Source organism: Drosophila sechellia, chromosome 3L (assembly GCF_004382195.2).
Source record: "Drosophila sechellia strain sech25 chromosome 3L, ASM438219v1, whole genome shotgun sequence".
NCBI lineage: Eukaryota > Metazoa > Arthropoda > Insecta > Diptera > Drosophilidae > Drosophila > Drosophila sechellia.
In genome coordinates, this window is record NC_045951.1 from 18,184,442 (window position 1) to 18,205,129 (window position 20,688).

At 44.3% G+C, this 20,688-nt stretch overlaps 6 protein-coding genes across 8 annotated transcripts in view; 4 read left to right on the top strand and 2 right to left on the bottom strand.

The window, feature by feature from the left end:
- LOC6618328 (protein phosphatase 1 regulatory subunit 16A) overlaps positions 1–8,053 on the top strand; it is a 40,989-nt gene extending 32,936 nt beyond the window's left edge. For 2 of the 3 annotated variants that reach the window (XM_032719705.1, XM_002042564.2), the window contains 7 exons: positions 2,205–2,907; positions 3,475–4,177; positions 4,342–4,467; positions 4,530–4,605; positions 4,987–5,107; positions 5,171–5,667; positions 6,578–8,053. In XM_032719705.1, coding sequence (XP_032575596.1) covers positions 2,762–2,907; positions 3,475–4,177; positions 4,342–4,467; positions 4,530–4,605; positions 4,987–5,107; positions 5,171–5,667; positions 6,578–7,113 — 2,205 coding nt within the window. In that variant the 5' untranslated portion in view covers positions 2,205–2,761 and the 3' untranslated portion in view covers positions 7,114–8,053. The remainder of the gene's footprint in view (positions 1–2,204; positions 2,908–3,474; positions 4,178–4,341; positions 4,468–4,529; positions 4,606–4,986; positions 5,108–5,170; positions 5,668–6,577) is intronic. The other variant, XM_032719706.1, reaches the window with a different exon arrangement.
- A 193-nt stretch (positions 8,054–8,246) lies between these two features.
- On the top strand, positions 8,247–9,089 carry LOC116801273. The gene is made up of 3 exons (XM_032719707.1): positions 8,247–8,469; positions 8,527–8,672; positions 8,726–9,089. The coding sequence occupies exons 1-3, from the start codon at positions 8,325–8,327 to the stop codon at positions 8,861–8,863; spliced, it is 429 nt and encodes a 142-aa protein (XP_032575598.1). The 5' UTR covers positions 8,247–8,324; the 3' UTR covers positions 8,864–9,089.
- A 475-nt stretch (positions 9,090–9,564) lies between these two features.
- Positions 9,565–14,085, bottom strand: LOC6618329 (caprin homolog). The gene is made up of 4 exons (XM_002042565.2): positions 13,554–14,085; positions 12,350–12,532; positions 12,128–12,294; positions 9,565–12,029 (listed from the first exon to the last, which is right to left on the bottom strand). The coding sequence occupies exons 1-4, from the start codon at positions 13,938–13,940 to the stop codon at positions 9,896–9,898; spliced, it is 2,871 nt and encodes a 956-aa protein (XP_002042601.1). The 5' UTR covers positions 13,941–14,085; the 3' UTR covers positions 9,565–9,895.
- Positions 14,086–14,409: 324 nt separating this feature from the next.
- LOC6618330 (gram-negative bacteria-binding protein 2) lies at positions 14,410–16,379 on the bottom strand. The gene is made up of 5 exons (XM_002042566.2): positions 16,155–16,379; positions 15,482–15,914; positions 15,107–15,420; positions 14,986–15,042; positions 14,410–14,913 (listed from the first exon to the last, which is right to left on the bottom strand). Exons 1-5 carry the CDS (start codon positions 16,276–16,278, stop codon positions 14,456–14,458), a joined length of 1,386 nt encoding a protein of 461 aa, XP_002042602.2. The 5' UTR covers positions 16,279–16,379; the 3' UTR covers positions 14,410–14,455.
- Positions 16,380–16,683: 304 nt separating this feature from the next.
- LOC6618331 (gram-negative bacteria-binding protein 1) lies at positions 16,684–18,861 on the top strand. Its single transcript, XM_002042567.2, has 4 exons — positions 16,684–17,061; positions 17,241–18,025; positions 18,090–18,467; positions 18,523–18,861. Exons 1-4 carry the CDS (start codon positions 16,944–16,946, stop codon positions 18,718–18,720), a joined length of 1,479 nt encoding a protein of 492 aa, XP_002042603.1. The 5' UTR covers positions 16,684–16,943; the 3' UTR covers positions 18,721–18,861.
- Positions 18,850–20,418, top strand: LOC6618332 (gram-negative bacteria-binding protein 2). The gene is made up of 4 exons (XM_032717556.1): positions 18,850–18,994; positions 19,046–19,777; positions 19,828–20,134; positions 20,188–20,418. Exons 1-3 carry the CDS (start codon positions 18,871–18,873, stop codon positions 20,070–20,072), a joined length of 1,101 nt encoding a protein of 366 aa, XP_032573447.1. The 5' UTR covers positions 18,850–18,870; the 3' UTR covers positions 20,073–20,134; positions 20,188–20,418.
- The last annotated feature ends 270 nt before the right edge of the window (positions 20,419–20,688 follow it).

Below are 20,688 nucleotides of genomic sequence, written 5' to 3' on the forward strand. Positions count from 1 at the left end.
ATTATAAGTTACTGGCTAATATTAACTTGACTATTTGAACTTTTCATATTCTTGCAATTAGGCTGGTTATATTTAATTACATTAAGCCAGTGGCTATAATGATATAATGATATATAATGATTGAGCTGCACAATTCTTGGATATCAGCATTTAACATCTTCTTCTCAGCTGCTCCAATTTCAGTGATTTGAAAGCTGTTTGGTTTTTGTGCTGCGGCAGGCTTCCTTATCTTTAAGTCATAAATTATTCGAGCTCTTGCCATTATGGAGTTGCATAAATATTGAGCTTAAAACGAGGCGTGCAAAATTAATAACACCAAGTTCCAGGCACGCACGGCCAAGTGCGAAAGAGCAAGAACTACGGACTAACCGCACAGATAACACGCATACGCCATGGTGTGCGGTGAAGATGGGGTCACCATTGTTATTTCAGTAGTGCGTAGTGCTCTTGTTTTGCGTGGTCCTGCTATCGACAATTTTTGGCACACACTCACAGTTACACACTTTGGCAATGGCTTTTGTATTGCATCTGACAAAACGCATAAATGAACATTTCCTTAATGCCAGCAATTTCCTATCCATCTACTTCAAGGATATTCATGTTCCGTAACAGGATGCCGAAAAGTGTGTTACCAGCAGCCAGCCATAATCGATATTCGATTTAAATTGTTCATTTAATGACTATTACTGCTGCAATATGGAAGAGGAAAGTGCACACGCACACAATCTCCTATCGCGCATGCAGTATTTCAAGGCAAACAATAATTACAATTTTCAATTTATGATAATGAACTTTATTCTCGCATCAAATCGGAATTGATACAGTTTTGGCGAGATACTCAAATGAAAGCACAGGATTAAGTGTTTTCGAGCGAAAATGTTTTCGAATGCGGGAGGATGATTGATTGTTGGTTTAACAAATGTTTCGTTTTACTCTGCTGTGAAATTGGGCTTGAGAATGCTCATACGGAAGGAAGGAAAATGAATTTTATTGGTTTTGCTCAATGACTTATATTGTGCAAGAAAACAGGCAAATAATTAATGAATCGCATTAATTAATTGTCTTGATTTGTAATGGTGATGCTTGATGCTGGTTTATCTGTAACGTAACTAAGTAAACCAAGTGCGGTTTCAATTATTGGATTATTAATTAATTGGTTAAAGGAATGCTTAGCTTGAAAATGTTCAAATTTTCGTAAAGGACTTGAGATAACTCAATATGTTTTTTAATGCACTACTGCCGTGTAATCATCCTTTAAAATAATCTTGCAGTCCTTTTCCCATTTTCCACTTTTACCGTTTTTGCTCTTAGCGCATAGTAAATTAGCCACCTAATGTCTTAGTGCTTTTTACCGAGCCAACTCAACGAGCTCTTTAAAAACCTTGCTCCTTTTTCTGAATTTTCGTTACAAGTCCACTTAGTAATTCTCTTTGTTGACTGTACGAAGATAAGACACATTCACAGGATCAAGCTGGCTGCACATGAGATTGGGCTTGTGGCTTCAGTCGAGTAAAGTAAACTTAACTCGATGATGGCTCCTTGGCATGCAATTTCCACGAAGCAGAGGCTAATACTTATTCAAGGCATTGGCCAGGCTATCGATGACAGGTCGAGTGTGGGACGGGGCCTCAGTGGGTTAAAGCAAGGGATCCAAGGACACATGCGTCATCAGCATTATCCTTGCGCTTCAACGCACTCAAAAAGAAACCATTACTGGGGGAAATTTCCTCGGGCACATCAAAGTTCAAATACTCTAGGGAAACTACAACCCTTTGATTACGCATCTTAATTGTAACTAATAAAATGAAAAAGGAGGGTTATTTTTTTAAATTTAAAACGTTCGAAGGATATCTGAATCAAATTAAATCAATACTAACTAGTAAGAAGAATTAGAATTGCAACATAAATATATCAAACTTCTTTTTCTATTAAATGGCATAATAAGTGTATTTTAAAGCTACTTATATTTAGGAATTCGTATTCGTAGTATAAAACAAAGTGCATAAAAAGGAATAATGGTTGGTGCTTCATGAACTTTGAATCCATTAACTCAATTGCCCAGGCCCCACCCGTTCAGGATTCATTTATCATGCTTAATTTTATCGGACAGCTAGATTTTAGATGGGAGGAACTAAGAAACTTTACAGTTTTATGAAATATTATATGTATTTTATTTCGGTTTTTTTTCGATTTTCCCCTTGCAGAGTTTACAACGAAAAGTTGCAGAGAAACGAGCTACGGCAAATATCAACAGCTGGGAAAAGCAAATCATAAGTAAACACTGAGGACAGGACCAGACAACCGCACAGGACGAGGGATAAACGTGGTAGTTGCCATGAGAGCAGCCTCGGGAGTTGACCAGGAGTGAAAGGATCTGGGAAAAGTGGACCGCAGCCACAGCAGCAGCAACAGCAGCAGCAGCAATAGCAACAGCGCAACAGCTGCTGCAGCAATCCAAACAGCTGCTACATCCAAGAGCAACGAGCAACGAGGAGCATCGAGCAACTGGGAACAACGAGGGCAACAATAAGAGCCGCCAGAGACAACACCCGCAATCAAATCAAATTCAAAGATGCAAATTGCAATTTGCATACGAATGCATGCGCACCAGACGAGCAACATCACCACAAACTGCAGCACAAATAACAAAAGCCTCGCAATTTGTTGTCAAATGCTATAAAATTGAACGGAATAACTCTGGAGCACACTTGCGAAACATATCATTGAGCGGGCAGGGTAGGGTTCAAGTCAACAAATCAACATGATCAAGGGCATTCTGATACAGCGCAAGAGCCAGGAGGATGCCAGCTACACCAAGCAGCTCAAGATGGAGCACGCCGATCTGGTGGCCGAGATGCAGACCGTGGAGAGCCTGCCCACCCACGAGCGGCTCCAGCTGGCCAGACTGTGAGTTCCAAATGCACTTAGTATATAGCATAAACTTTCTAGGATATACGCTTGAACCAATTTCTAAAGGGGACAAGATATTATAACCAGATTTTCGTAGATATTAAAATATATTCTTTTCACGGCATTATCTTCCTTAATTTGATTAAGTAGCAATTCCTCAATCTCAATATTACAATCCGATTACTTGTGTACATTATTTTGTCAAATTTTCCATTTCATATGTTAATTATCGCTTGCTTTTCTTTGATGTATAATTCACTTTATTATGAGCAGATATATTTAACAAATGATTGAATTGTGAATTTCGATAAGCGTCTGTTGTTTTTTCAGACATCTTAACAAAAGCGAACCTTTCTAATTTTTATCATCATTAATTCGGATTGCAGAATAAAAATCCGTTACCATTTTTCTTTCAATTAAACTCAGAATAGGAAAAGAAATAGATGGCTTTTGTCTAAGTAAATCCCCTAACTTCCGCCCAGATTGCCCCTTCTACATTTTTAAAGTCATTAAACTTCCCCAACTAATCCCAAATCTCACCATCAATCCCTTCTTGTTAATTAGACGTCGTGCGCAGCAGCTGAAGCTGTCCCGCCAGAAGGACAAGGAGTGGGCCAAGTTGCAGCGGGCGAAGGGCAACACTTCCAGCGGCGGCAGCGGAACCGGTTCGCTGGGCAATGGGCTGATGAACGGCAACGGAGATACCACGCACCACTTCCGGCACGCCAATGGATCGGGCACGTTGAGCGGCAGGCGGCACATATCCTTCGAGAACAGCGTGGTGCTCCTGGAGGCCGCATCCCGGAACGACATGCCCGAGGTGGCCGCCCTGCTGCAGCACGGAATCACGCCGGATGCCGCAAACGAGGACGGACTGACGGCGATGCATCAGGCGTGCATCGATAACAACGTCGAGATGCTGCAGCTGCTGCTGGAGTACGGTGCGAATGTGGATGCGCAGGACAGTGATAAGTGGACGCCCCTTCATGCGGCTGCCACCTGCGGCCACCTCGAGCTCGTACGCATCCTCATCCGGCACGGCGCCAATCTGCTGGCGGTCAACACCGACGGCAACATGCCCTACGACCTGTGCGACGACGAGAACACCTTGGACTTCATCGAGGGCGAGATGGCTCAACGGGGTGTGACCCAAGAGCTCATCGACGAGACGCGCTCCTCCACGGAGCGGATTATGCTGCGCGATCTAATGGAGTTGGCCCGCACAGGAGGGGATTTGGAGGAGCCGGACTATCAGTGTGCATCGCCGGTAAGTGGTGGAACAAAACTTAGGAATTTTGATGGTAGGAAGAACAAATAAAGCAGTATTCAAAGAATAATCAATACACAAAAAAAGAATCCCCAAGTTATCCACCTTCATTAAATCCTCACTTATTTCCTGTGTGCAACATTTAATTTTTCTCAATTGTTCAGCTTCACATAGCTGCTGCGAATGGATACGTCCGCGTTGTGGAGTTTTTGTTGGAGCAGCATGTCAACGTGGATGCCATGGACAAGGATCTGTGGACTCCGGTGCATGCCGCCGCTTGTTGGGGTCATGTAAGTGAAGCCTCGAAGCCGAATAAATGGGAATAATAATTTTAAATATTTCCCCCTTTCAGTTGGAGGTGCTGGAGATGCTGGCCCAGTGTGGTGCTGATCTGAATGTTCGCAACAAGGACGACGAGACTCCTTCAGGTGAGAATATCCGCAAAGGTTGCGGCACTGAATCAACGGTTATCCGGCTAGAGCAAAATAACCATGAATATGAAATTGAGCTATAAATTGTTGTTAATGCGACACGGAAAATGTGTAAATCTAGACAATTTGTAGTAGGAGTAGGAAAGCGCTCTCAGGTGTGAAGAAAGATTGCATTAATTTTTTAGCTTGGCAGGATCAACGATTTATAATGGCTAATACGAAAATGAGTTACCCATTTCCATAAAGTTTTCCCTAGCTAAGTATTTCAAATAAACACATAAAGTACATACTTTCATTTAGATGTTAGTTGGTATTTGGTATAAACATACACTCAACTGAATAGTAACAACTCAATTTAACATCTATCCACCTTTTTAGACATCTGTGAAGATCCCGAGATCAGGGAGCGAATCGAGCAGCTGAAGACGGAACAGGAGAGCAAACGACTGGCCGAGGCGCAACGACGACGCGTTCGACGCTCACAGAGCAACAACACAAGGCACTTATACAACATTTATGAGCCATTCAACATAACCATTAAAGCCAACTATGCTATCCACAGAGCCCAATCAGTGCGACGCACTAGTTTGCGAGACAAAACGCTGACAACCAAAAAGGATGCCGTCGAGGAGACGCGGCTGCGTCTGCAGGCGCAGGAGGCGACGGACTCGGAGGCTCCCTCATCGGGAGGCGATCCGCTGACCAATGGCTATGGTTACGGAAACAACAACGGAGAGAAGCGTCCTTCGACGGGCAGTTCGAATGGCCAACCACTGCCGCACTCCAAGTCCGCCGATGCGCTGGATAATGCCACCGCCGCATTGTCGGCCAACGCCACACATTCCTATCCGTCGCGCCGTCCACCGGATGGCCGGGAAAACGATGAACTGCTCCGCCTCAAAGCCGCAGGTGCCGCGGGGGAGATGCAGCGAGCCACCTCGGCGGCGGCCGTCATCCTCACCGAGAAGGGTACGGCGGCCAGTGCCGAGGCCGTTCAGATCCAGTCGTCGAAGGAGGCTGCCAACGGCAAGATCAATGTCCAGGTCACCGTCCTCGTGGGTGAGTCAAGCGCCCTTGGCCACGTGTCAGGCATGCTTCCGCTTCCTCCTTTCAACCAAAGCCAACCATTTACTCAAGCACCCCATCCAGCCGCCACCTCAAACCATCCTGCTTGGCTCCCAGGGAGCGTCAACGTATCACTAGGGTTCTGCTTAAGCGCCATTCAGTCCCCGTGTCAATGTCAATGTTTAATGTTTATTTAACGACTCTACTAAAATGGAAATGAAAATACTTCCAACAAGCAAGCACAGCTAACAGCATGAGTAGACTATCGAATGGCGAATGCCCTGTAGGAAATGAAATTCGATATCTTGGTTAGAGAATTTTAATAGGATATCTTCGGGAGATGGATAGCTTAGTTCAGATTGACTTAGAGCAATTTTGTTGTATATATTTCTAAATATATTGTATGGAAATGACAGTCATTGTTGGAGTAAGATACTTTTGATTTCATTAGGTTGTAATTATGCGTTGTAAATAACTTCTTTATTTAAATGTCTAAAATGGGATAGCGTTAGCATATATTACTATTTATGTTAATTATTGCCATTTTAATAGCTACTACACTAAATGGTTTTTCTGATACTAGAAATCGTACTTAAAAGACAGAGGAGCATGGCTGCAATCAGCATTAGCATTTGACTCGCATGTAACCTCCATCCCACCCTCCCGATCACTCCCAACTGGTCAAGGGGTATCTGCTAACTTAGCTCTCAGGAAAAAGAGAAGAAAAGTAAAATAACATTTGCTTGTTTCCGTTTAATTCTTTTTTGTTGTCGTTGTTGTGCCTCGTTTCGCCCGTTCTGTGTCGTCTGCCTGCCCGCATCATCATCAACAATAAAAACAACAACCACCGCACCACTAAACACCAAACACACCCAACGCCTTGCCAAAAACCTCCAACATCCAGACACCAATAGCACGCACCACCATCAGCAACATCAACAGCAGCAGCAGCAGCAACACCACCACCAGCAACACGTATTGCTGTTGCAGCAACACCAGCAGCTTCAGCAGCAACAGCAACAGCAGCAGCAGCATGTTGCTTTGGATGGCTACAGTGCCACATTGGCCAACTTGAAGAAGCAACGCTCGCTTTCACGCACCGCCAATGTCCTCAATACTTTCGAATTGTCATCCCAAACAGCTAGCAATGCCCATCCAATTGCCGCAGCTAGTGCCACAACAACTAATGGTTCTGTTTTAGGAGCCGGCGGCAGCAGCAGCAACAACAACAACAACCTGAGCACCAGCAACAACAACAACAACGGATCCGCACCGATCTCGACGCAGCCAGCATTGGGTCACATGGGCGCGGGAAGCGTGCTATCCGACTTCGAGGGCTCCTCACCGGCGGGCAGTTCGCTGAACAAGTTCAGCGGCATCACTGGCGACGTGGTCACCGATAGCACCAGTTCCAGTCGCAGGTGTTGCGTCCTGATGTAGAAGCTAGAGCAGCTAACTTGGCTAACTACTAGAGTCACAGGGTATTAGAGCAGCCAGAATTGTCGGAGGGATAGGATAGCCCATTTTTTAAATGGCAAGAAAAAAGTGTCTTTTTATTAGATTAGCCGTATTCAGTGAGTGAATTGTTGAATGTTGATTACACAAATGCATGTTGGTTTTGAGAACGGGGTTCGATTCTGTGAGCTCCTAGAAAACGGCTGAAAGTCGTTGCATTTTCCTAGCAGACACAACAACACACTAAAGACACACAACCAATTATACGAAACAAATTTATACAAATATACAACCATATGTATACATTTTAAAGAATATTAAAAGAATTACATATAAAATAATTGTGAGCAGTTTACCTTAGGCGATATATAACAACTAACTAAATCAAAAATGGAAAACATCAAAAAATATTTATATAGCAATGCTAAGTAAGAACCTAACTTAGTAGATTTGCTTGGAGTGCATTAGGAATATCTGTTTTTCCGTGTGTGAGTGTTAGAACCGAAACAGTCAAAGTATTATGCGACAAGTAAATATTTAACTAAATATATAGTACGATAGCGAAATTGTAGTTAAACCGTGACAGCAAAGTAAAGCAAAGCAATGAAACGAAATGCATAGCACTCAAGCAATTTCCCATTTAAGTGTCTAAAAATGTTTGAATTGAAGGAATGTTAATGCTGGGCGGCATAGAGATTTATTTTTTAATGCAACTACTTTGCTCTGCGTTATGTAAGTTGAGTTTTGTTGAGAGGTACAAGAATATATGTATTATTTATGTAGCAGCGGTCTTTGTATATAAACCTACACAATTCCAAAAGATGCAAAAACAACGCGCAATTAGCAAATGAGACTTTTTCGATGAATGTCAAGGCATTAGCTGAACGTTTTGTAAAATAAACAAATGAAATACGAAAAAATTACACACAAATGTGATTTGATTTTGATTTGGTTTTTAATTTGCCTGTGTCTATATTTTTTTAATGGAGAATGCAGTGACTGAAATACTTACATTTTTGATTCGCGCGCCAAGGTGCTCCACCTGGTGGGATTTTGCTGAACCGCGCCACATATTCCGCACAAGCAAGCTTGTCATATTGAGGTAAGTTGGCAGCTTTGCGCATCATCTGTTGTGTCGTTTGACTTTTGTTTACATTTTTATTGGTTTAAGCTTATAAGTTAAAAGATTAAACCTAATGGAATCCCTCGCAAAATACCGATATAGTTTGGTGGCTGGGTCCTTTGCAGCTGCAGGAAGCTTTTTCGGAAAACTGCCCAGCCACCTCAGCGCCCAAAAACTACTGAATACTGCGCAAATTAATGTAGACTCTACTTATATAGGCAAGATTGTGATTTCTTAAAACAAGCAATATTTAATCATTTTATTTTATTTATTAGAAATAGCATTACTGCAGCTGCTGCCACTTGTGTTAATGGTAACATGCAACGTCTGCAACTTGCGTTTCTTTTTGAAGGCCCTGCAAATGACTGAACAAACTTTAACCTGCGTCGTTTTAACTGCCGCTTCGAATTATGTCTTATCGGTAGGTGCTCCCCCGATTTATTTCGTCAATTATTACTAATGTTCGTTATAAAGTTTATCCTAGGTGCGCTTGTTTATCGGGAGCCACTGACAGTACTATCTGGCATCGGAATAACTCTAATTCTGGCTGGTCTTTGGTTTCTTTGCGACGGAGGAACAGTCGAGTCCAAAAATCCGGACAAAATTGAATAGTTTAAATGGGATTTGCTTAAGATTAACTTCTTTTATACAAATTTTTTTCATTGGCCATATAATCTTCGGAAGTAATACTAAAAATAAAAAAATTCTTCATTTTCCATTTGTAAATTTAAAATATGAAAATGTTGGGCACCCCAATTAGTCCAGAAAAACGAATGGTTTATATACTTTTGTTTAATGTATGTACTGTTTTGCAAATACATAGTTTTCATTTCATTTATAATGCACTGTTAGTGTGCACGCTTCTTCATTCACGCGGCAATAATTACAACTATTATGTTTTACGTGGTTTTGTATTTTTGTTTGTGTGTAAAAGTTTGGCAGAACAAAAAAAGGTGTTGAAATGGGATAGAGCATGACAGTAAGAGCACAAACTATAAATATATTTATCCCTTCGTTTGTTTATATATATAGGTAATAGTAATTAATTTGTATAATTCAGAATCGTTATTTAATTGCTAAGACGTATAAATACTTTTTATATTCTTTCTCTCGACATCTGTTATCATCATCAGCTTCAACGCAGCCAAACAGACAAATAGTAAAATCAAGCAAGAAATAGCAGATCCAAGTTACATACAAGTTTTGCCCATCTGTCGTTTGTTTTCCTTGGACGAAGTACTGTCCTGTCCTGTCTGGGAGTTTTAGAAACCCTTGGAGCGCTTACTTTCCTGTATTTAGTTGTAATTCTTTCGTTTTTCTAACAACTATTTTGTTTTATTATTAATACATTATCGAATAAACCAAAATCAAGGGAAATAGTTATAAATCGTATTGAAAAATGCGCAAGAATTGATTTGTGTGTCTGCTTCATTTTCGATTCCCTAGTTGCGTTATAAAGGATTCTTTTTGATAGATTTCCATTTCTTATGGTTGAGAGTGGTTTGCGTAACAATAATTGTACGTCTACGTGGCCATTACTTGCATGTTGATGATTGGTTTCTTTGTTTTCTGTATGGAGGTTGTGTTTATGGTTTGCATGAATTGTATGTGTGTTTTGTTTGCGGGGTAATACGTATTGTATGCTCAGTTTTTGTTCTCCAACCCGAGTGGCATGCGTTGCGACTGGTTCTGACGGTTTATGTAGCCACCACCACCACCTCCCTGGTTGCCCGCTCCGCCACGACCACGATCGCCCATGGGCCTGCCGCCGCCGTACGAGCCATTCACATTACGCTGCTGGTTGCCACCGCGCTGGCCTCGATAGCTTCCTCCGCCGCCGCCGGAAGATTCGTAGCGCGACTCCTTGTTGTAGGTGCCACCTCCTCCGTTCTGGTAGTAGTTGTTGCCTCCACCATTGCCCGACTCATTGTTGCGGAAGTACACACCGCTCGAATTGCCCGAATTGCGTCCGTTCGTGTTAGATGAGTTGCCATATTGACGCGACCGGTAGTTGCCCCTGTCGCCGCCGTTGCGCCGCTCGTCGCCTCGCCCTCCCTGATCACGATCCCGGTTATCCCTGTCTCCGCCACGACGCTGATAATTGCCAGAGTTGCGGCGTCCTTCTCCTTGCGAGCTGTTCCAATGGTTGTTACTCTCGTTGTTATCGAGATAACCGCCATTGCCTCCGCCAGTGCTGTGGTCCCTGGGCGTGGCCCACTCCTGTTTGTTGCTGGTGTTGCTGCTGCCATTCGAGGCGGCGCTACTCATGGCATTCATCTCTGAGCTCCACTTGGTTGGCGGTGCCGGTGGCGTGGCCTGGGTGGTCTCACCTTTGAGCACATTCGTCAGCGCTGCTGTGGCGGCAGCATTAGTATCATTATTGCGGGCATGCCATTCATTGTTCTCGACATCTCCACCAGCACCGACACTCGAGGAGCTGTTCACAGATGACGGCTCATCCAACTGCTGTATATTTTGCTGCTGCTGCTGCTGTTGTTGTTGCTGCTGTTTCAGCTGCTGCTGCATCTGCTGTTCATAGGAGACCACAGCATTTTCGTATGGGAACCCTGAAGTCACATCGCCCGCCTGCATGCCAATGCCCTGAGGAGCAGGCTGCTGCGGCTGCTGGGTTGGCAGACGCGGCATAATCAACATTGGTTGCGGCTGCTGCTGTGGTGGCTGTTGACGTTGCTCGTGGATCAGCACCGGCGAGAAAAGCTGCTGCTGCTGCTGGGGACCCTGTTGCTGGGGCTTGGGCTGCTGCGATGGGAACGACTGGTTGGTGAAGGTCAGCGTTAGTATGGCCTGCGGTGGTTCTTCGACATGGTTGGGCTGTTGCGGCTGCTGCTCAAATACCAATCCCTGATTGGTAGGTGGCGGCGGTGCTAAAGCCTCAGGATTGTCCAGTTCACTGTCCTGCAGAAAATGGAAGCGTCCTGTGCCCAAGACCTCCGCCAAAGGGCGCATATGCTGCATAAACTGCTGCTGCTGGGCCGTTTGTGGTGCCTGTATTCCAGGACCTTGCGGGTGCTGCGGTGGCTGCTTGAAGTAGTTTTGCTCCACGGCCCTCACATTCGGAGCAAAGTGGGTTGGGTGCTGCTGCTGTTGTGCTGGTGGAGCAACTGCTCCTGTTTGCAAGGCTTGGAGATTCACGGGGCTGCTTAACAGCTGGTGAGGATGCGGCGGCGGCTGCTGGGCAGGTGGCGCTGGAGCGTACAGAACATGCACTGGCGTGGTGGTTCCTCCGGCCTGAGGAGCTGCCTGGTAGACCTGGGTCGGCACCTGCTGCACCATCGAGTTCTGCTGATGTTCCACGGATGGAGCTCTCTGGTGCTGCTGCTCCAGAAGATGGCTCGGACGCTCCTGCTGTTGCTGGTAGGATTGATGCTGGTCCAGTTCTGCTTGCACGCCCAAATGTAACTTGTCAAGTCCCTCCTCCAAAGAGTTTCGGGCCGATGGCTCAGATGGCAGTTCCGCGTCTAGTTCGCCAGAGCCATCGTTCAACACGTCACCGCTTTCTCCATCGCCACTTCCAGTTCCACTATCCGTGCTGTTGGCTACCGCGTTCTCGGTCAGTGGAACAAGGTAGTACTTGTCCAGGTACCCACTATCCTGGATCTGCTGGAAGATAGATCGCAACTTCTCGAAGGACACTTCGCCGAAAGTCTTCGGACGCGCATTGATGGTCGAGTAAAAGAGTTCGGCAGACTTCTGGGCAGTGGCAATGAAGCTTACATCGTCAGCGGTTTCCGGACGGCGTGTTTGCGTCTCAAAGAAACTAAAAAAAAGAAAAGAAATGGATTGTGGTTTAATATATACTAAATGGAAGTTTTACTAATTATCAAAATCGTGTAAAATATGCGTGTTGTTGCTTACAACTTCTCCAGCACTTCCAGATCGGTGTTTTCCAACTTTTTCGCTCCGTTCTCGCCGCTTAGAAAATCGCTGCGCACTTGCTCGTCGTTGAAACAGTTGAGCACGTTCTGAATGATCAAAACCTCCCGAATCTTGCCCGTCTCAGCAATTGACTTTGCCAGGTTGTCCTTAGGTAGAATTTAAAATGAACATCAGTGAAAATTAGAAATTGAACGAGCTTACCTTGCGCGCCTGCTTCTTCTGCTCCTTTTCGGCCTCCTTGGACTGCTGCTGAATATGCTTGGCCAGCTCACGGGCAAACTCCAGATTGGCCAGGACAGCATCGTATTTGGCCACAGCCGAAGCCTGGTCCCCGCTCAGTTCCTTTCCGCCGCTCTGTATAGCGCGATAGGACTCCAGTTTGGTCTAGATAAGAGGGATTGATGAGTCAGTCGTAGTTACATTTGTTTGCCTACAGCGTTAATAATCAGAAATATATACTAACTAACTGAGTAAGTGCTAGTCATACAAGCTTATTGCTTTCGGTAATTAAAAAATACATTTTTTTTTTTTTTTTTGAAAAGTTATGTGGTTTTTGTTATAAATTCATTAAGAAGCCTCGATTATGTTGTATAGCTACTAATGTCCTCTTCGGAAGATTTGCGGTTTTTACCATTGCTATTTGATGTTTTTAACTAAATGTTCCAATTCGATGTGGTAGAACTTTACGTGGACGATATTTACACTGCGTGAACACTTTGCCAATTGGACCAAATCGTGACCAAATAACCTTAAACTTTAAAACAATCTGCATTTCAACATAAAAAAGATATTTAGAACAGGAGTATTTGCAATTTAGAAACACAGTAGTAACAAAAACTCGGTGACTACCATAATATAGAGTATTGATGAAAGAACTAACATGTGAGCTCAATTTGGTACCAAATACTTGCATGTTCCTATTCGAATTCTATGTGTTGCCTGTGTTGAAATGTATGTTTTATTCTTTTCATTATATTAATTCTGCGAATCTATAAACAAAACGAGCCGGCAAATAACGTTGCCAGACCGTCGGCAACACAGCTGTCGTCAGTGAGTGCTTTTGAATGCAAGAACTTTCTGGAATCAACGTGCTATAATCATTAAATGTAATAACTTTTTCTGACGCGCAAGGTAGCAGCTTAAAACACTCAGCACATCGGAGCATGTAATTTTTTGACTGGTTTTAATTGACATGCCGGCCGCTGCGTTCGATCTGGCAACACTGGGCTCTAGAAAACATGGCGTCGCGAAAAATCTGCCAGCCCCGAGAACTTAGGCCACGGGGTAGGAAGGGGGCAAGGGGTGCGCGCAAAACGAAACAAAGCAACACTGAGGAATGAAAATAAAAATGGTGGGCCATGCTGCCGATAAAGGAATCCTTTGCGGCACTTTCCCAAACACTGACCTTGCGCTTCTCCAGGTTCCGAATCTTGTGCTCGATTGTCACCAGCAGCTGCTTGAGCGGATTGTACGGCTCTGGAACGACGGCGGCGGCAGACACGGCATTCGCCTTCGATTTGGCAGCATTTCCATTGTTGTTGCTGCTCGCCAAATCCGTTTGGCTGCCATCCGCTGTCGCTGGTGCGCTGCTGTTGCTCTGGCCATTGGTGGTCGCGACTCCGGCTCCAGCTCCAGCTGCAACTGCTGTTCCTGGGATTACCGAACCGCCAAGCGAAATGATGGAGGAGCGTTTCTCCTTGCTGGCGCTGTTGTTGTTGGTGTTGCTGGCTGTGGCGGCGACGGTGGTGGCAGTTGCAGCGGTAACAGTAGCGGTATTTGCAGCCGAAGGCATGGTGCGCCGTTGGATTCTTCCTGGTTGGCTCTCAACGACGTTTAGCTCGAAATGGGGAATGATATTCAATTCAATCGACTGCTGCTGCTGCGGCTGCTGTTTCCCAGTCCAGTTCGCTTGTCTACTCCTCTCGGGGAAAAAAAACTAGAGCTGGCCGGCGAGCCGATGTGCGTTCGATAGTATCGATGCCGATGGGGCTAACAGTTCGATAACGATGCACATTGTCGCATTCGGCAACAATCGATTGCAGTGTGCGATATGGAAAATGTGGGAAGAATTTGCAAATGTTTTTCATTTAAATTTTCAATTCGTTTACTTTTTTTTCACTATGAGATTGTGGAGGGAAATATGTAAATTCCGAAAAGGATTCCGTGCATTTACTTGTTAACAACTTTTGAAGTAAGAGCACAATTCCAGGTATCGATATGTCTTTCGACTTCAGAAACATCTTTTGAATATGAAACGATGATTGATGATTAAGTACTTTATTTATATATTTGTGACAATTGCCACAGCTACTCCGCATAAACCCTAACATAATCTATGACCATGGCGCTGTGCCTGCCCCAAGTGGGGGCCCAAGCGTCGCGGTGCTGCCAAAATGAGAGTGCAGCCCGGGGTTCCCTGTTTTTATAGGGCTTGACATCCTTGGCCAATAGACTATCGTCGAAGTTCAGGAAGCCGCCCACCGTAACGCCAAAGATAATAAAGCACTTCTCGTTGAAGAATGGCAGTCCGTCGTACAGCTCCCCATAAACCTCCTCGTCCACCATCAGGGTAATCTTATCCCTCTGCCAGATCATGGTGTAGTTGTGAAAGTCGTTCCCGTAGTGGCTGTTGCTTATCTTGTCCTTAAGGAACTGCACTGCATTCCCGTGGTGCCAAACCACACCGCCGCCATATAAGTGGTTCCCGGAAATATCATCTCCTTGTTTCGTCCTCAAATTGGCATTACCTCGGGCATATGCAATTCCTGAAAGTAAGGTATAAAGTTAGCATAAGACAAAATGGAAACTTTAGAGCTGTTGAAGTTTTTGCAACCTACTCAGTTGTTTGGCATAGTGGGTCTCCGCGTAAGTGGAAACCGGTTGGAGCATCAGATCTTGAATAAATTAAAAATGAAACAGTTTTCGTAATAAGAAAAGGTAAGTTAGTAAGTTACGCACAGGGGAAAAGCCAATCCCCCTTGGGCAACTTGGCCCGTACGACGATTTTGCCAAATTTGAAACTGAAAGAGTTTCTGGTGTGAATTTGGGCGGAGAAAACTGGAGGCTTGATGCTATAAAAGATGCCGTGCGCAATTTTGCATTCCTGCTCCGGACTTTCGACGGCCGTACAGCGATCTCCCAGCTTGAAGCTGCCATCAGTGACCTCGGTGGCGATAGTGGGAACAATGTGTAGTTCGCCTTCCTTCACAAAGCAGTTGCGGGCGGCATCGTCAAAGGCCACCAGCTCCTCCTCCACGTGGTACATGCGCTGTCTTAAAAGTGGTCAAACATAAGTATCTAGGCACATCCAATGAGTCAATTTATTTCACTAACCGGATGTCATGCTTCCAGGTGGTCTTGTTCAGCTGCGCCTCCGAGAAGTTGTCCTCGAAGATCAGTTCACCCTGACAGGTGTGGCGTCCATTGCTCACTGTCGTTTGGGCGGGCTTGCAGCGTTTGGCTTGCTGTGCAGGAGCTAGGTATGCCTGGCACTCGCCCTCTCCTGTAAGGAAGGTTATGCTTCGCGAGCTGGAGTCTTTGGTGGTCAGCAGCCGGGTGTTTATGATCACCCTGGTTTCACTCTTTTCGAATATTTCCTCATTGAACTGCACCAGCATTGATATCTGCAGCTTGTCGTTGTTCTGCAGACTCATCTTTTGCTTGGAAGCCCAACTTCCGTTCACTGCCTCCGTGATGTAGTCCATTAGAGCCGGACAAGTGTCGTCTATTTGGAACATGTAGAAAACCCGCTGTATGCCAGGCTCATCTGGAGCGAAAAAAAGCAACAACGTATCGTTACTAAAAGTAATTATTCAAATAAGAGTTAGTCTAGACTGAATTTGCTAATCCAACAATTTATTTGGTTTAAAAACGTATTTTTTTACTATTGAACCTATGTCTGATCTTTGCAAATACACTTCAAAGCTTTTCCCATATGAATAAATTAGCAAAATCATCGACATTTTTAATGTTATTCATTTAACCATTAAAATGTTGTACAATTCACCTGGTATGGACACCTCGAATCCTTCGTTCTTTAGCATTTCAAAATCAATACTGGGGATCTTGAAACCCAAGATTTCATTGCTTGAAATGAGCAATAAAAAACATTGCAGAGTTTTCCACCTCATGACGCAGTTTTAATTACTCTTAATATGTGTACTAACTAGAATCCGATTAACGTATTAATCTGAGAAGCTCTGCGGTGGGACTGCTGCATCAGATTGAAAATATTGATCTCAAAAGCTTGTCCCGGCTCAAGTTTCCCTCGATTATAGCTGCACTCAAATCAAAATACTCAAAATATTGATAACTTTGTTCAATTTTTCTATAAATCTAATGAACTTTTATTTTAACAGTAAGCGGAATAAGGAGAATAAAAACCCATAAATACATTATTTAATTCCCATTTCTTTGAGAAAAATATTTCGAATTTTTTAAATTGTAAGCATACATTTTTAGTCGTGTAAAACGAGCTTTTGTTATCTCATCAGCTGTTTAAGCTTCCACTCGAAGGTGGATCACTGAGGAGGGGCTACGATAGAACTAATTTTTCGGGGTCTACGGGATGATTAAAAAATGTCTAAGTCCCAGAGAGGCCAGATCGCAGCTGGGGCTGATATCAATGTGGATTTGCATACGCCGAATCGCGATTGTCCGGACCAACTTAAAGTAAACAAATAATAGTAATCGCTCCTCACCAGCGACAGAAACCGGTCTGCCAGTGAGATAGACACACAGATTGAGTCAGAGGCTTCGGATTCTTGGGGAAAAGTGCTAAAAGCGAGGATTCAAAATGTCAGGATTGTGCATTGGAATCCTTCTGCTCATTGGTTTTGGATGCACCATTGGCTACAAGATCCCCACACCGACTGTGGAGCTCCTTGAGACTGGATTCAGCGTTTCTATACCGGGTAAGTAAGGAATGATCCAGCCTCTTTGTACATAGCTTCTTAATCTTTTTCTTCACCTTACGATCTCTGGAGAGCCATAAAAAACCGAACAATGTTTATAGTTATAATCAGCTACAAAGTAATTTATTTTCATTGCAAATGAACTTGCTAACTTATCCCATTTTGATATTTTTTTTTAGATGAAGAGGGTGTGAAAGTGGTGGCCTTTAATGTGAATCGCAATCGGAATTTCACATCCTTCATCAACGAGGGACAGTACAACGTGAGAATGACTGAACCCCAGAACGGCAGGTGGACGACCAACTTCAGTTCGGTTCCCTTGAGAGCCCAAGATGTTCTATACCTTTGGACAAGTGTGCAGCACCAAAAGGCTGTGTACCAAGATCTGGCGCAGCCACTGCCAGTCTGCAATCTCGGAGGAGAGTATCGGCCCAAGGGATGTTCGCCCGGTGATGATGACTTTACGGATGACAACCAGCTAAGTACTGAGGGCAGTGCTTTGGAACCCACCGCTCCCTCCGTCTGTGAACCTTCTGAAACCCAGGTCTCGCCGCAAATTGGTGTTTCCATATGTAAGGGACAACTTCTGTTTGAGGAGACCTTTGATCAGCTGAATGAATCTCTGTGGATACATGATGTTCGCCTGCCCCTGGACTCCAAGGATGCAGAGTTCGTCTTGTACGACGGAAAGGCCAAAGTTCACGATGGCGACTTGGTGATTGAGCCGCTTCTTTGGTCCAGCTATCGCCCGGATCTCTCCATAGCCAACTCCAGGCTCGATCTCTCGGAGCGTTGTACCGGAACGCACAACAGAAATAAGGAGTGTATCCTACATTCCACGGGCAGTGGACCCAGTGGAATAATGCCACCCATTGTTACACCCCGAGTCAGCACCAAGGACACATTTGCCTTTCAATACGGACGCATTGAGATCCGAGCCAAGCTACCAAAGGGGGATTGGATAGTAAGTGAGATTATGCAACTACAACATGTTAGCTTTGAAATTGATATTCCCCACTCTTCATAAGGTACCACTCCTACTACTCGAACCCCTCACCGAATGGTACGGGCAATCGGGCTACGAATCCGGACAGCTGAGAGTCGCCTTGGCCAGGGGTAACTCCGTGCTGAGGATGCCGCGCGGAAAGCTCGTCGACGGTAGATCTCTATACGGAGGACCCGTACTCTCCACGGATGCCCACCAAAGGGAGGACTTGTGGCTGAGCAAGCGAAAGATATCCCATTTCGGCGATGACTTCCACACCTACAGCTTGGATTGGAGCAGCAATAGACTGCTCTTCTCCGTGGATGGTCAGGTCTATGGAGAGATGCTGAATGGTTTCACTGAACTGGACGAGAATCCCAGGTGGAAGCAGGGTGGTCCCATGGCCCCGTTTGATAAAATGGTAAGTCAGTGAGCTAAATTTAAGGAATCTAATTTAAATTAATCTTCCATTGAAGTTTTACATTTCATTGGGCGTCTCTGTGGGCGGATTTGGTGACTTTGTGGACCATCTTCGCACCGCCACTTATGAGAAGCCTTGGGCCAACTACCATCCCCAGGCGAAGCTGCAGTTCCACCAGGCCCAAGATCAGTGGCTACCCACATGGAAACAGCCCGCCTTGAAGATCGATTATGTTCGAGTCTTCGCCAACTGATAACTTAAATCCATGATATATGTAGATGTTTATATTATAATTACATATAAGTGAATGTGCCGATCGAAATCTATAGATCTATAAATAAATAAAGCTCCGAGAGAAACTCAGTGAACTCGGGTGCTTCAGTATGGTTGCTTATCTGACAGGATGGAGATGAGTCTATGGTTGGCATTAATACTAAGCCAGTTGATCGGCTTGGATTCCTTTCGGGTTCCTCAGCTTTTGGTGAATGTCACTGAAAACGATCCGTGGATTTGGGCATCGCTGCCAGGTAAGATGGCCACACATTTTGCTGCCTAAAATCTATTAATAAATAAAATAGGGGATCATCATATTAGGTCGGTGCTCTTTTACACTGAGTACGAAGGGGACAAGTGTCCCTTCTATGACTATAGATTGGACCCGAGCATCGGGCATCCGTGGGTTATACGGGAATACCTGGGCAATGGTACCCTCAAAATATCCGCCGTCGTAGAGACCCATCAAAACGAAACTGTGATCGAGAGCTTCAGGATCAGATCCTTGGGAGAAAACAGTGCCTCGGTAGAACCTCTACGGAAATTCCTCCCATCATCCGAGAAAAGTATAGATTGTGAGAAGCTACGTAGCTCCACGAAATACTGTCTGCCCACGATTTCCCACCACAGAGGCAAACCCATTAGCTGCAGCGGTAGGCTGTTGTTCTCCGAATCCTTTGCAGATAGTGAAAATCCTTTGAAAAACTGGAAGCACGTTGTGCAATCACAGCTACTGGAACCTCACTATGAGGGAGTGGCCTTTGTGAATCGAAAAGCCAATTCGTATGTGGAAAATAACATGCTCCACCTAAAGGTAACCAAATCCAACTATGGGTCGAAAAACCCCTTCTATTTGGAGAACTGCACTTATACGAAAAGGGATTCCAATCAAAGATGCGGCGAGAAGAAGTACAGATTGCCATTTCGAAAGTTTATGCCTCCCTTCGATTCGGCAAAACTAATCTCATTGGATACATTTAAGTACTGCCGCATAGACATTGAAGCCAAGATGCCCATTGGAGACTTTCTATTCCCAGGTAGTTTCGAACTTAATGAAAAGTAACAAGGATAACAATCCTTTATTTAGGACTCACACTGTCTTCAGTTAATCACGATGCCATTCGAATTGCCATTGTCCGGGGCAACAAGAAGCTAACTGATTTCGCCAGCAACGAGATCGGTGGGAGAACCCTTTATGCCGGGCAATCCTTAATGATTATGGAACACGCACCTACGAATTGGAGGAGTTCGCCAGTAGGGACAATCACTATGGGAATGACTTTCACACTTACACGGCTATTTGGAAGGAGAAGAGTGTTACCTTTAAGATAAATGGTCGCACCTTTGCTCAAATAACCAATTCAACGATTGTCCAAGAACTAAGTCAAACAGAGGTAAGTTTACTTAATAATACCAATTATTTTGCATTAAAATTCCAACTTCTCAGCGCCATATCGAATTGTTCCTAACTGTCGGCGGGGAGTACAATTTTCCGGATAACCGCATTCCGCCAGAGCAAAAGAGCTATCGCAATTTCGAAACGGGCCTATCATCGAAAATTAAAAAGGCCGTAACCAATGCACCCATTTGGGACCAAGCTGTGATGGTCATAAAAAATATTAATGTTTATTCAACCAATGAGTATGAGGAATAAATATGCCTTGTGTGATTTTATTAAGCTATAACATTTAATTAAATATTTGGTCTGAAGACACTGTGATCTATGAAAAAAAGATTTCTTTCAATAAAAAAAACTATATCTGAGCTATTTACAGTGTTCTATTCACCTAAACCAATCTGATCATATCTATCATATTTTTACAAGAGAACAGCGAAAGTTAGAGAGCGTATATGCTATTAATCAGGGAATGCAGTAACCCACAGGTTATCACAATGATTGCAAGACTGGATTTTCTGGTAGCTAAGAAGAATCCATGTAAATCGACAG

Coding starts and splice junctions, on each gene's coding strand:
- LOC6618329 (XM_002042565.2), bottom strand. CDS start 13,940: ATGCCTTCGGCTGCAAATACCGCTACTGTTACCGCTGCAACTGCCACC. Junction 12,533..13,553: donor GGAACCTGGAGAAGCGCAAG/GTCAGTGTTTGG, acceptor CCTCTTATCTAG/ACCAAACTGGAGTCCTATCG. Junction 12,295..12,349: donor AGAAGAAGCAGGCGCGCAAG/GTAAGCTCGTTC, acceptor ATTCTACCTAAG/GACAACCTGGCAAAGTCAAT.
- LOC6618331 (XM_002042567.2), top strand. CDS start 16,944: ATGTCAGGATTGTGCATTGGAATCCTTCTGCTCATTGGTTTTGGATGC. Junction 18,026..18,089: donor TACCAAAGGGGGATTGGATA/GTAAGTGAGATT, acceptor ACTCTTCATAAG/GTACCACTCCTACTACTCGA. Junction 18,468..18,522: donor TGGCCCCGTTTGATAAAATG/GTAAGTCAGTGA, acceptor CTTCCATTGAAG/TTTTACATTTCATTGGGCGT.
- LOC116801273 (XM_032719707.1), top strand. CDS start 8,325: ATGGAATCCCTCGCAAAATACCGATATAGTTTGGTGGCTGGGTCCTTT. Junction 8,470..8,526: donor TGTAGACTCTACTTATATAG/GCAAGATTGTGA, acceptor TTTATTTATTAG/AAATAGCATTACTGCAGCTG. Junction 8,673..8,725: donor CTTCGAATTATGTCTTATCG/GTAGGTGCTCCC, acceptor TTCGTTATAAAG/TTTATCCTAGGTGCGCTTGT.
- LOC6618330 (XM_002042566.2), bottom strand. CDS start 16,278: ATGAGGTGGAAAACTCTGCAATGTTTTTTATTGCTCATTTCAAGCAAT. Junction 15,915..16,154: donor ATTCGAGGTGTCCATACCAG/GTGAATTGTACA, acceptor TTTTCGCTCCAG/ATGAGCCTGGCATACAGCGG. Junction 15,043..15,106: donor GGGGGATTGGCTTTTCCCCT/GTGCGTAACTTA, acceptor AATTTATTCAAG/ATCTGATGCTCCAACCGGTT.
- LOC6618332 (XM_032717556.1), top strand. CDS start 18,871: ATGGAGATGAGTCTATGGTTGGCATTAATACTAAGCCAGTTGATCGGC. Junction 18,995..19,045: donor GATTTGGGCATCGCTGCCAG/GTAAGATGGCCA, acceptor TAAATAAAATAG/GGGATCATCATATTAGGTCG. Junction 19,778..19,827: donor TGGAGACTTTCTATTCCCAG/GTAGTTTCGAAC, acceptor TCCTTTATTTAG/GACTCACACTGTCTTCAGTT.